We start from the raw sequence: 14,565 nt of genomic DNA, 5'->3' as shown, positions 1-14,565 counted from the left end.
CCTTTATTTTATTTAAAATGTGTTCTCTTAATGTTTAAAGGTTTTTTAGCACAGCGGCAACAACGCAATGGAATGTAATCGACAACCAAGGTTTTGTGTCCGAAAATAGAAAATCTTTATTATAAATAAATCGGTTTTTTCTCATTCCGAATCACAAATAGATCCACATGTTACCGAGTCGGTTTCCCGGTTCGGTAGGCGCGCTGAAGTTTACAAAAAATGCGGGATAACACAAACACACAAATAGACGAGTCCGTTTTATTATTAAAACACACTTAAGAACGGCAGCAGTATTACGATCAAAATATAAACATTACAACAGACAATTATTGGTCCCAATGCGAACAAATTCGAATTGCGTGTGTGTGTTTACTTTTTTTGACGATCAGTCACACCGGTTATTTTTAGGACATTACTAATTGGGTTCCTGCAAATTATACTCATGAAAAAAGATTTCGACTAATGTAGTTCAAATGTGACGTGATTTTCTATTTTTGTTACGATTCAAGGTTTACAAACATTAATACAATATGTAAATTATGGGAATATTTAATACATTACATTACGATTGTTCGAATAGTCTGAGTAAACAGCCACAGTACTTATTATTGGAATAATTAGATGTTTGTGTATTAGATGTATTTTATTGATTTACATGTTAACATTGTACCTTACATAAAAACCACATTTATCTATAAACCACATATATAAAATCCACAACAGTTTTTAGTCGTAAAACTAATTAGTAATTATATTATTTAAATTAACGATGACAATAAGAAAATTCTTAAATAAGTTTGCGTTCAAAATTTAATTGGAGCTGAGAGTCGCGCGCGTGGAAATAGACGCTCCGAACGGTTAGGTTATATTTAAACTATCAGATTTATATTTAACAATCGATCCACCTACAATAAAACAGATATTTTTAGCTTTGGTGAATTTTAAATTTAGATTCGACACAAAGTAAAAGAAATATTAAAATGACAATTTTTACATTAGTGACATCTGTTGGTCAATTTTTTAACTAAGCACTCTTTTTTACAGAGTTCTGTTTTCGACTATTCATTGTCAACAATTTTAATGGGTGTGCCTCACAGTTTTACTAGATGGCGCGACAATAGAAAATGTGCGTTTCCAATATAATTTACCAATTTAAACAAATCACTGGTGCGCGTGCGCGCGCGCGCGAATTCAAATTAACACGAGATTTTTAATACATTGTTGCCACACATGCTATATTATGATTCAGTCACAAAAGAATTTGAATTTTCTCACGTTAAAAGCAATGTAGTATTTGGTTATATGGATTTTGCATTTTCTCCTATTAAGAATATATATGTGAAAGTAAAAAAAAATATTTTCTAGTTGTTGTTTTCTTATTAGTAAATATAAATAATATGTTATGATTATTATTTAATTTTCAGCAAGATTATCAATATTTTTAAAGGAATACAATGAATTAAAACACACTTTTCATAATCATTCTTCTTTTTATTATACTTCACGTACACATCATTTGTTTAAAAGGAAAGTTGTTAGTAAAATCAGACTGTTAAATCTAAACGAAAACTAAAAATGTAGAGTATGTATTTGTGCCTTCATATGATTCTTTTTACACATAATTATGATGTAATTAATATCCATTGTTGGTTTTAAAGGAAAATTGTTAGTAAAATTGGACTGTTAAATCTAAACGAGAATTAAAAATGTACAGCATGTATTTGTGCCTTTATATGATTCTTTTTATAACCATGGTATCAATGAGTCTAGATTGATATAAAAAAATGGGATGATACCAAGTTAACAGAATGTCTAAAAATTATTCCATAAGAGAATGAGTTGTTTGTACGTCGAGATATTTACATAGACTAGACATATTGGCTTTAAATTACAGGATATATTTTCATCTGTTTATTAATATTGATCAACGTGTCAAGAAAATCATGTGCGCTGATAAAATAAAAATGTATTCACTGGGGTAATTTACAAAAACTTAGGTGAAGATTATAGTTCAAATAAAGAATGAAAATATATCCTAATATTACACAAATATTAAAAAAAAAATCGATTTGATTGAACTGTACATATCTAGAGAGCTAAATAGAGAAATATCGTCGATATGTATGCGGTTTACAATAATCCGCCTAAAAAACAAGAGTATCAAAATATACGCTAAATGAAAAATTAAACACGAGGAAAAATGAAACAGTATCATGTTCTATCTATTTCCGATCCGCAAAGCAAAATTATATCTAATTGTCACCGAGATTCACGTAGTCCATGAGAGTAGTTTTTGGCTTGGTTATAAATCTAACGGTATTTTTGTGTGTATACGGTAAACTTACAACAGACAAGCCAAGTAAATTAATTCGATTCTTTACTGATTGTTTTCCAGTAAAATAACGAATGTTAAATAGAGAGTCCACCGTAAATTGCCAATCACAATAGAGAGAAAAAGTACTGTTTGTTTCCATTGCACTTATACATAACGAAAATGAAAAAAAAAAACTTATTAAACATATAAATAATTATCGGACCTAAACTAAGAGATTATTTATACATAAACGTATGTAATACGTATAACAATATAATTCCTACCAGTCAAATAATTGTTAACCTTAATAACTAAGACATTACGAGCTAGTTTACTTGTTCATTTTTTTTCGTCACCGAGTCTCTTAAGTATTCTACTACTGTTCATAATAATCAATAAATGTGATGTTTGAAGTTAATGTGTGCATTATTTTTACACGTATATTTATTTACAAACCGTATTTCAGCAAACTGTTTTAATCATAACCTGAAGTTGAAATTTATATACAAAGTAAATGAAGCAATACAACGAACGAACCGACTTGAAGTAACAAAAAGAATAATTCAGAGACGGTCACGACAACACAACTAATATTTAACGGGGAGAAAAAATGAGAGTACGTAACACTAGTTTGTTTGTAAAACCTACCGACTATCTCACAAATTTTTATGCGTACCGTAGTAGTTAAGTAATCGAATGGTCCAACGATTCGTCGCAACGAACCCGGGAACAAACCCCAAAAAACAAATAATAAGCACATTCTCGCATCACGTTAAAAATCACGATTTTGTTCCCGGGATGTCGCGTGTGCGAGACGCAACGCAACCAAGAAAACTCCCAAAACAGTGACGTGTTATTGTCGATGGAACGAAATAGTTGCGTTGCGTTGCGTCGCTAAGTTTCCCTCGTATAAGTGAATGGAAACCGCTCAAGACTTACGGAACTAATTGTAAGACTTAACTAGCTAACTTGTTTTTGTTCTTAACATTGTAAGAGAGCTGGGTTAGAGAGATGGGCTATCACAAGGGCTTATGTTAGTGAGTTAACAGCTCTTTGGCTCCTGTTTTAAATTTTAATCGATTAATTAAATGTTTAAGTTATTATGGTTTTTGTTTTATACTTTTGTGCTGTATTGTGCTACGTACACAAGACAAATAACAATAGTTGAGTATTATTTGTAGGCCTTACGGAGCTGCGCGATATGTTCAGTAGGGCGTGAACCGGTTGTAACCACTACGATACACTGCGGCCTGCAAAAGAAAACAACACACAATTAATATATTTGAAATGAAGGCAGATTATCATCCTTAGAAACCGCAGCCCCGTTTAACTCCCAAGTTATCCCTCCTGGAGAATGACATTTAATTTAACTGGATGCTCCAAAAGAAACCAAACAGTGGTGTCGCATAAATTGTAAGTTGGGTGCGATTATGAGAGATTACATTCGTGTCGCGATGTGCGGGTCGACCGTTAAAGGTACAGAGAGTAAACGCGGAGGCCGTGATAAGAGCCACACTGTTTACTGTTATTTAATTTATATACGGAATTTGCATACTCCGACTGTTGACTCGCTTTCACCTCGCATCATTTATCTTTGCACTGTTTGTACGTACTTCACAGCCGTTCATCATTTTTAAGCTACTTAACTTTAAGCCAGTGAGTGTGTAAAATTTGTTCACTTAAACTCGATACGAGTATGACAGAGGTAAACTTCGATAAGATTAGTGGAAAGTTCGTCACGAACAAAAACCCACTTCGAAACGCGTATCGAATTACCGAAGTCTACGGAGCGTCTCTCAGCTTCGGGTTATCCCATTAAAGTTTGAAATACGTCGCTCTCAGTTTAGTACGGAGTTATGTTAATCTGGTGGGGTAATTAAATTTAAGACGAGTCGTCAATAAATCCACGGAGATAGCAAACGCCGGAGGCGTGAGTAAACTTTAATTATGGGCTTCTAAGGATGAGTTAAAATGAAAAAATAAGAGTTCCTTACCCCGTAACCGGCCATCGGTCCAATCCCGTGTCCCAGATAGGGATCCGTGTAGTCGCGTCCGTATCCGGCGGCCGCGACCGCCGCATAGCCGGCCACTGGCTGAGTGGCGGCGGCGGCGGCGGCCCCGTATCGCGCCGCGACCGCCGTGTACGTCGCCGCGGCCGCGTAGCTCGCCTGTTGGGCAGTCGACAGAGGGGTTTTTAGTAGTGGCGTGGCTGCTGCGGCTGCCGCCTAGAACATGAAGAACAAACACGAGCCATGCCAGGCCATGCACATTTAAAGCGATTGGGCTGTACTAATACTAACACATTTTACATTTTCTTATTCGTCACGATCAAAATCCAAAACTTATCTTACTATAATCGCATTTGGATGTTAATCCTTCGGAAAAGTTAATATTCAGTTTGGTTTATGCACGACGGTTAAGCTCACATTAGAATGATTTCGTTATTATCTAATATTCTTTAACTGATTTGCTTCTAAATAGGAAAAAGAATCAATTAAAATATATAAAATTCTTTACTTACTTATACATAAAATTATTAAAAAGCAAGTTTTTCATTGAATATTTTGGCATATAACAAAATTCTGAATAATTTGATTAATTGAGCTAAATTAAAAAATAAAACAAAAATGAACAACATCAAAATTATACTATGTACACATGTCTTTGTTCCAAGGGACGCCAACACTAAATTCGTGCGCTTTGGGAATTAATTAATAATAAATAACTCTACCCTCTTGCATCAACCTGCGCCACCTACTCTAACACAATTTCCAAATGGTTAATTTGTAAATCAACTGAAATCATTGCATAATAAACGTTTGTGGAATTATGAAACATGTAAATAATGATAATTTTACAAATAGTGTCTGTTTTGTTTGAATTTTTCAATATTATTACAGAATTTACTATTATATACACAACAATTTTTTTACTATTAACTCATATAAAATATTTATAGGTTGAGGGTGGGATGAAATATTACACACAAAATAAAACAATATGTAACTGGACGGAATGTGTGTATGTATGGTATTATTGGAAAATTCTGGTTCGACACATAAATTATTAAAGGCAATCGATTTTCGTGAATTAAGACTACAGATGAACGATTGACATGCAATATTTAAAGGGGAGATAATGACAAAGAATGTCAACTATTACAATTACATACATAGAGAAACTTTTTGCCTTTACAAGGTTTTTTTATATTATGTTCAAACATATAGGCGTTCGAAAAAAGTTTCTCCAGTGTTATTCAAGCAATAATTGAATTAAATAGTGAACACTGAAATGCGGGGTTGTTATAAATAATATTAGGACCTTGAATAAGTTCTCGCTGTTTTTAAACAAAATATAGAGGAAGTTAAGTATTTCACTCAAAGTGGCAACATGTAAATTCATCGTCTTTTGAAGTTATCCTAGAATCGATCCATTCTTTAGTACCTTCGTAAAAATGGAAGAGCTGCTCAGCTCAGGCCGTGTGCCATCGAATGGAATAGGTCAAAATAGGAATGGGTTATGTTAGGCAAATCCAGCTGGTGGGGTAGAGTTTTCCATTGAAGCGTTCCCATCGATTTGCAACATGCAACTTCTGGATCATTCCTAATACTAACTGTAACTGTTCACCATCTACTTCACCTATTTTTCTAGTTCTATTAGTGTCTGACGTAGGTCATCAAGTAATTCCTCTTCAAACATTTTTTGGTACACCAGAATGTTCAAAATCATTATTTTTGTGTTGAAACCTGTCTCCTTCATGTCGTATCTGACAGAGCATTGTCACCGTAAGAATTATGAGTGCTTCAGCTGCAGATTTCTCTTGAATAAAATAGTGCAATACAATTACCTCTCAAATACACTTTATTTGGCAAAAAAAACCAATAAAATATTAATTTGTTTACACTAAAGTGCTTACACTGAAATTTAAGGTAGTACTTTCTTGCAGGTGCGTTACTTTTGAAATTCTATGCATGAAGTATTGCTACATTTTGAAGAAATAGTGAGAATTTATTCGAGGTCCTAATAGAATTAATGTTATTAATATGTACATCAACATCCAGTTGGTGCAACAGTTAGTTGATAAAAATTACAGTCGTTAATCACAGTTGCAGCTTATTAAATTTTGTGCTAAATATTCTCCTGCAGAAGATATCTCAGACCGGGATTGAAATTTCGATATTCGGTCAAATGGGTTATGAGATATTAATAGAAATCGAGTTATAATATAAATAAACTACATATTAAAATCAATACGGCAGAAAGCACTTGTCACTCCATTTACGTTCCATCTAATGGATCGTGATCGCGATCCATTTACAATTTGCTGTGCTAATTTTTAAATATATCCACCACTCTCCAATTAAAACTGACTGCTTGGAATTGAAACTAAACAATAATTTAGTTTTTATTTTTATCGATTAGGAGTGATAATTGAAGACGACCATCGAATTTTCCTATTATAAAAATAATTCCAGCAGTCTTGTTTATTGCACAACATTGTGACTCAGAAGGAAATAAAGGAACAATGGCGTTGCATATTCATCTCTCGCAGCGGAGAGCACCCACAAGGCACAGGGCGAACGGCCACGGTCTAAAATATCCCCAGCTTATTTATACACGCAGATTAATCGATGTTCTTAACCTAACCTAAGAGCGACCCAATGCAAATGGTTTTATTTATGTGTGGCAAAGAGAACATGTGTGTTTTGTTTTCTCCTTTCTATTCATAGATCAAAAAGATTTCGTTCCTTTCGTTTGTGATGTCGGCGTAAACAAAGGGTAGTTGGTTGCTGGTGTTATTTTTAATTCTGTACATAAACTTTTATGATTATTATTTAATCTCGTCCAAACCTAATACATTTTACGTGCTTTATCGTTAGTACAATTAAACAACATGGATTTTAGACGTAATGTTATGATTATAAATTTACCACACACATATTCAGTGATCGATAATTGATTTCATATTAGACAGTAATAACATTGAAAGGTTTCGGATATTACGTTTCATATAAAGCTCTAATAAATCATATTTAACCGTCTAATTTGCATCGGATCGAACGTATTAGGTCGACTGAAAAGTAATGTCGCTTTCCCACATTAAATTCAAAAGAGTAAATTTTTAGTAAGTCTTTATTTTTAATGAATAATACTAACAACTTTTTGCTAGTGTGCAAATTTTCTGACTTCTGATCAGTGGGTCTTCATCGTCCAAATAAATAATAATAAATAGAAATCCGGAGGATGTAATATCGGGTGAGTATGGTGGGTGAACCAGTACTTCCCACCCCAAATCATTAATTTTTTCCAGTATTTGTCTTGCATTGTTGTGTTTTAGAATGACGCATCTTCTGTTGACCATCGCCAGTTACTTTTCCACTAAAGATTGGTTCACTCGATAGAATTGTTCACAATTAAGGTCTGCATTAACAGTTTGTCCAGGTGTCAGCTCAGTGAACTCCATACACACCACCATACATACAGAGCACCTTCTTGGGATGTACACTCGGTTTTCGATTATCATAGAGGACTTCATTAAAAAGCATAAAATGCCGGATATGCTCTTTTGGTATTTGGTTGGGCTTTTTTGTATTATTTAGAAGTGAACAAGTCACAGTAACCTTAAAATGAGTTTAGCGCACCTTCCAGATACACAATAAGCTGACAATGTGTGGAAAGGACATTATTTCCGGTCTCCCTAATACAATGTTAATTGTTATGTTTATTATTATTATTAAGAAAATAAGGAGATGAATTGACAAGATATTTATGGAGGGTCTGTTTACCTGCAGTCTGTAGTTTGGATCGGCAGCATGTGCAGCCAGGAAGGGGTCGTAGTAGAGGCTGCCGTCCACCGGCAACGTGTTCAGCACCGGAGTGTAGCCCTGGAGGGCACCCGCCAACGGTGTCGGATGTCGGGCGAAAGCTGCCGCCGCCGCCGTCGCCGGATACGCCGTGCGAGCTCGGCCCCGTTGCAGTGCCGCCACGCCCGCCCTTATCGTCGCGTCCGTCCATTGCAGGACTGGCACTGGATCAAAACATTGCAATCACATAAATTATAAAGTCGACGGTAACAAAGTCAATAATATTCACCTGCTGGAAGCGCTGCCGGCTTTTTAGTTTGTACTCTGGCTGTAGCATTGTTAACCTGCCAAAACAAACGGGAAATGAGTACTATTCTTGTGCAGGTCTAATGCAACCACCCCTTTTTGGCCTAGTTTACTCGAAACATTTTAAGAAAAACGGGTGCTTACATTAGACAGCGTAAGGATCGCACACTTGGACAACTTGATTAAATAATAAAGAGAGGAAATCAATTAAAAGCGACCCTTACTGTGTGTTTCTTAAATTAACGTCTGTAACAGTTTTTGGTAATTGAAATTGCCGGACATATTTCATACGATTGCGGGACCGATTTGTTTATCAGAAATAGAAAGTGAATAATGTCAAAATACAACTGCGCTTTGAACAGTCGCCAGTTGGCACGCGTTTTGGCATTTGATCGAAATTCGACTTGATATAGAAACGACAACAACTTGGTAAAATTAAATTTTGCTCCGGCACGAGGTCGATTCGGCGGTTCAATGCTATGAAATATGTTTACACGTTTTAACTTCTTTCGCCTGATCATTGTCTGATGAGATTTAATTAATTGTCAATTTATGCGAAGCAAACACATCAGAAAATGTCAAGGATGGATGTCGCTTAAACTAATAAAGTGGTCCACAACATTATAACTGTATAACCGATACAAATTATTTAACACATATATTTAACAGGCGGACAGGAAATAAAAATTAAAAAATGAATTAAAGATTCAATATTGTGGGCCACGAAATAATCACACCGTCATACGTAACAATAAAAGTGTGCGATGACGGTGTAACTTTTAGAATCGCCATCGGCGCATCCAACAAATTTAAAAACAAGGCGTGAATTGAGTAAATTGAATAATTTATGTGCAGTTAATGTGCAGTGACCGGTGATAAAATGCCGAAACTGTTGCCAAGTGCAACACACATTTAATAAGATCATAAAAATGTCTTGATTCATTTGGAAATGGATTATGGTGGATGCGCCCCGTTCGATTCTCTCCTTAAAATCTAATAGTCTTACGGCCTAGGTGTACTCTTAGGGCTAGATTCTGGACGGGGTGGGGTTTTGGGGATGATAAGGTGGTGTGGTAGATGTGGCTTGGAGCGGCGTCAAAGCCCCCGACACGACCGGAATGAATCGAGATAGAGAGACAGAATATGAGAGATCGAGTGAGAGGGACGATGAGGTCGCTCCTCTGGCCTTATCCACTTACCTCCTCGGCGGCCCGTGAGCGGGAGGGAGGGGTATCGGAACTACAACTGTCGCGTCATCACCGCAAGAGATCGAGAAACGGTCTAGAGCAACGTATACAACATTGGAGAAAACGGACAGCTCATAGTAACTAAGGTGACTTAGTGTTTGTTTTTTTTATTCTTATTTAGTTACTCAGTCCAACTTGATTGAATACAACTGAATAATTGAGCAATTGAGCAATTGAGCAATTGAACAATTGAATATAGTCGAGATTGTGTGTGCGGCAAAAGAACGTCAAAACAACACGTGTGAAGCAGGGAGGTGCTACCGGTTAGTCACTAAAGCCAGCAAGCCAGCCACACGGGGGTTTTGACCTTGTTTTACCGGGGAGGGACGGGACAGGCCAGTGCTACACGTAGAGCTAGTTATCATGCACACCTCTATTTTTCTTCCCTCAACCACGGTGCCGTGTAGTCGGTCTCGTGCTCGCTCCGCATCAGCACTATTTGCGAATGTTACAAAACCGAACCCCTGCATGCAGAGACAGACAAGACATGCATTATAAACAGCTCTTCAAACTCGTGCAATGACATGATGACGTTAGACATTAGACATGCCTCTGTCTAGAAGCCTCATTCCACACTCGCTCACTAGTTTTTCGTTTTCTTTCTTTTCTCTTTACTTTCTGCTCCGCACTTGACACTTTCTTCCGCCGACGCGACCGGAAGAAGACAAGTGTCAAGTGGGCACGAAGTATCTTTCGAATGGACATTGAAAACAAAAAGATTTTGACTGACCGACTGACTGACTCTACTACTCTGAACCATGTTAAGCCTGAATGGTAATAATAATAATAATAATAATAATAGTAATAACAACAACAAATAATCATATCATTGCCGGGCGGCATTCAACTCATTAACGTATGTAATAACAGTATCAAAAACAATGGCGGGTGTGCGCGCCTAACTAATGTCAAAATTAACTTTTCAATATCAACACATCGTATATGTACAACTACAATTGTTTATGCCGAATGCCGATGCCGTTCGATTCTCTTATCCAAAAATACACCAAAAACCCTCAAACACATTCAATAAATTCAGTGACGAGCAGTAGGTAATCGGACACCGTTTAGTAATTAATACAATACAACTTTGAACTTAGGGGTTAATTTAGAAACAAAACTGTTCAGCTCTACAGGTACGTTTTGTACACGCGATACACCGGAAATACACAAACGAGTGAGGATTAGAAATGGTACTTAAATCTACGTATACAATTCCTCTCGGATTGGATCGCACTTGTTGCTTCGAAGAATTTATTGCATTTGAAGATTTTCGCTGAATTTGGTTTCGGAATTTCGGAATTGGCAAAATGTGTAAAACTCCATTGAAACTATCAGATTAAAATTAAACTTTTTCGACTCTAAATTGTAGTGTTTAACTCCAGAAATGAGCAAATTTTCATACTGCTGTAACATAAATACCAATTTTATGTGTTAATATTTCACACCACTGAAAATTTAATAAAGAGCTTGGTGGGTGGTCGAATATTAATTTTGTGTGTTGAGTTAACCATGATATGATTAAATCTGATAATTTGTTGGAAGAGTTTTAACATTTACGTCATTGAAGGCACCAAAAATGGCGTTTCGAACAATGTCTCCTGAGATTGTGCACCTATTTTCATTTTGTTAACTAAAATCGGCCTCCTAAACACACTAATCAACAGATTCCACGCTGTTAACGACAATAACAATAATAATAACAACAACAACAGCAACAACAACAACAACCCTGAAACTAAAGTTTGATTAGAAACAAACTATTTAGATTATTTATGCTACTCTACTGATGTTTGATTAATCATTAACTAAATTAATATATTATAATTAATTACAGAATGTTATTAATTGTTGTCGCGGTGATAATGAACTTATTTACAGATTCTGTGCACAGTTGGCCAAACGGTTCAAAATACGATGGTTGAACAAGAAAATTAACACCCACGCAAAAACTACTAAAACTGTTTCGAAGACTAAATAAAATATTACGATTCCGACGACTTCGTTTTCGTCGTAAAATCGTCAAGGTCTCCAATTTTGTTTAATAGTTCTTTGTCTCAAAGAAGTTTGTGTTTATTTTGTCAAAGAAGTAGAAAAACCGTATTGGACAACTGCGTTTCAAAAACAATATCGTACCTTTGAGATAGTAATAGTAGTAGAAAGTGTGTGTGAACATTCGGTTAATTTTAAGGCCTTTCGCGAGGTAATGGGGGTAAACAAAGCGACATAATAAAACTAGAGCACATATCCCAAAAGCCACCGTTCAAAAAACAACCAACACAAAAAAAAACAGAATAAACAAACAATTACGGGAAAAATCGACAAGGCAGAAAAGGAATCTAAAAAACAGTATCAAATATTCGGATTCGCCTCACAAAACTCGAGACGCTATAGAAAAATGCTCCGTAAGGCCAGACACTACAAAAGCAAACATCTCAAATCTCTGAAAAAATTGTAAAAAACTAATGTAATTGATTTTTACTGGCGTTTTGTATCTCAGTGTGAAGTCGTCTCGACTTGTGTGTGTTTGTGTTGGAGTCGATCGTGCGCCACTGCCGCCGTTTTTACACGATCTGCAAAGGCATAGGCAGAGGCAGAGGCTTTAGTTCATGTAACTTCCTCGCGCCGTTATTAATTTTAACGAACAGATTGTTCCCCGCACACAAACTCAATTAACTTGCACAGTTTGAGTTCAATCGTTTGCGACTCTGATTGAATGTGTACGACGAACAATATGCGAACTAGAACTTTCGTCAATGTGACCCGGACGGTAGCTATAAGATTTTGGAGTTTTGCTCGACGAATTCAACGAGGATTAATCGTTCTCGATCTAAATGTGCTTGTTAATTTCAATGAAGGAGTAACAGATTGGCTCTGTTCGAGTCTAAGAAAGATAAATAAATATTAGTAGGCATCTATTTAACAATGAGTAGTGTCCAGCCTAGGGCATAATAGTAAATGGATATGAAGTCGGACAGATCATGTCAAATCAAAGACGAACGTATGTATATATATATATATATATATATATATATAGCTGCTACAGCACAATCATTATATGAAAAATTCAAAACAAAAAATTATCTCACTACGCCATCATTATGTCATATGTTTAGTAAGTATATATTTATAAAAGTCATCAAATTGCACTTGAAACAATATACTTGTAGTTTGTATGTATAAGATAAATACTTTTTTATTAATATTATTTTTGTATGTATATAAAATAGTAAATGTCATGCATCATATAATAATTACACTGTATAATATATAATCAATAAAAATAGTGAGTGAAGAGCCTACTCAGCTTTGCTGCTATCAAATCTAATGTGTATCATTACGTTATAAAACCAGGGTGTGTTAGATCACTAAAAGCCCATAGATGTAGTGCACTATGCCCATTAACTTACTCTATCTGTGCCATCAACAACCATCAACCATCAATATATCCTCTTTTCTTCTATATCTTTTCTCTTTTATTCTCATTTTAACATCTCAACATCACACTCTCATCATTTCTTTCATTTTCATGCAAATTAACTCTCTACACGTGAATGCAATCCAAGAAAAATAACGCTACAGACGAATTGACACATTTTCAACTCTTATAATCTTCGTTTCGTACGACAGTAAAAGCTGGGGTGAATCTTTTTGCAAGTGTGCTTCCTGTCTGATGTAGATAAACATCTTGAATTTTGTTTAATTAAAACATTCACTATTAAATCTTCGCAAACAATATCCAGGAACTTGGACTTGTTATTAATAATTGAACACGGTGTAGCTCATTGTTCGATGTGTTAAGATAAATAGAGAGCGAAGAATAATACAGTAATTAAAAGTGGTGCGTCTTGTGCAAAAAATTGTGAAACGATACTTTTTACATACTTTTATCTAGATGTTAAATTACGCCACAACATAATTTTTTAATAGTTAGATGTAGTTGTTACGGCTTACCTTAAATAATTCTTGATTCGATACTCGAAATAATAGGTCTATCTTACTACTTCTCGGCTAAAATCCTATATTTCACTTCCGTGTTAAAAGTTTAGAAACATTCATTAACGTATCGAACAACAAACATGCACATTTATCTAAGCACACTACCAGGAACGGATATAGAAATCGGATTTTTTTTAATATTTCAGTCAGTATTAAAATTAAGTTATGACTACTAACAAAAATTCATGAAAATTTAGTTTTGATAGCAGCCAAAATTCATTTCAACACCGTAACTTTGTGTACCGTAGGTTAGGATATATACACTTCAACCCCAAGAGTTTCATTGAACTCTCCATTATATAAAAAAGCAATATTTTTTAACATCAAGCAAGTAACGTACGTTTTTTTTTATTTACATGTGAAATTAATCGAAACTAAAGAGAAAATGAACAATTAGTCGGATGTAAATTGCCAAAGGTGATTCTCTGTTTTATTTTTTATTTAATAAATGTGGTTAGTAGGCAATTTACATGTGATGGTTTAAAGGGAGAAATGTTTTGATCTATTCTCCAAGTATTCTACTTTATTGTTACAAGGAGAGCAGACTTAAGTAAATAAAATGAAGTTAGGGAATGGAGGGCGTGGGCGGAGCGGTGTTTAAAAGTAATGAACAATTATGGTAAATTCTAGTTAAAGTGAATGCACAGTCTACAGGCTTTAAAGTGACTAAATAACCCCTATACAAACATATCAATTAAACAGTACATATTACATTAAAATGTTAGCTACCAAAAATTGTCTGAAAAATAAAAACATGAACATTAAACGTCCACAAATATAGCCAAACAACAAACTTATGAACAATAGTTATGCCATTATTAGTTCAGAATGGAAAAATTCAAGACAAATACATGTACAGAATTCAAAAGAGTTATTGCAACGATGCATGTAAAAA

General features: G+C 35.1%; 1 protein-coding gene across 3 annotated transcripts in view; it reads right to left on the bottom strand.

Annotated features, from left to right (window-relative positions):
- Positions 1-1,700: 1,700 nt before the first annotated feature.
- Positions 1,701-14,565, bottom strand: part of LOC109599048 (RNA binding protein fox-1 homolog 1-like) — a 48,289-nt gene continuing 35,424 nt past the window's right edge. For 2 of the 3 annotated variants that reach the window (XM_049966994.1, XM_020014982.2), the window contains exons 5-9: positions 10,043-10,135; positions 8,408-8,462; positions 8,101-8,342; positions 4,309-4,539; positions 1,701-3,564 (exon numbers count right to left, since the gene is read on the bottom strand). In XM_049966994.1, the coding sequence (XP_049822951.1) occupies positions 3,520-3,564; positions 4,309-4,539; positions 8,101-8,342; positions 8,408-8,462; positions 10,043-10,135 (666 nt within the window). In that variant the 3' untranslated portion in view covers positions 1,701-3,519. The remainder of the gene's footprint in view (positions 3,565-4,308; positions 4,540-8,100; positions 8,343-8,407; positions 8,463-10,042; positions 10,136-14,565) is intronic. The other variant, XM_049966995.1, reaches the window with a different exon arrangement.

This window comes from Aethina tumida, chromosome 4, assembly GCF_024364675.1.
Source record: "Aethina tumida isolate Nest 87 chromosome 4, icAetTumi1.1, whole genome shotgun sequence".
Taxonomy (NCBI): Eukaryota; Metazoa; Arthropoda; class Insecta; order Coleoptera; family Nitidulidae; genus Aethina; species Aethina tumida.
Note: the sequence above shows the minus strand (reverse complement) of the source record. Positions and strands in the feature narration are given on the sequence as shown.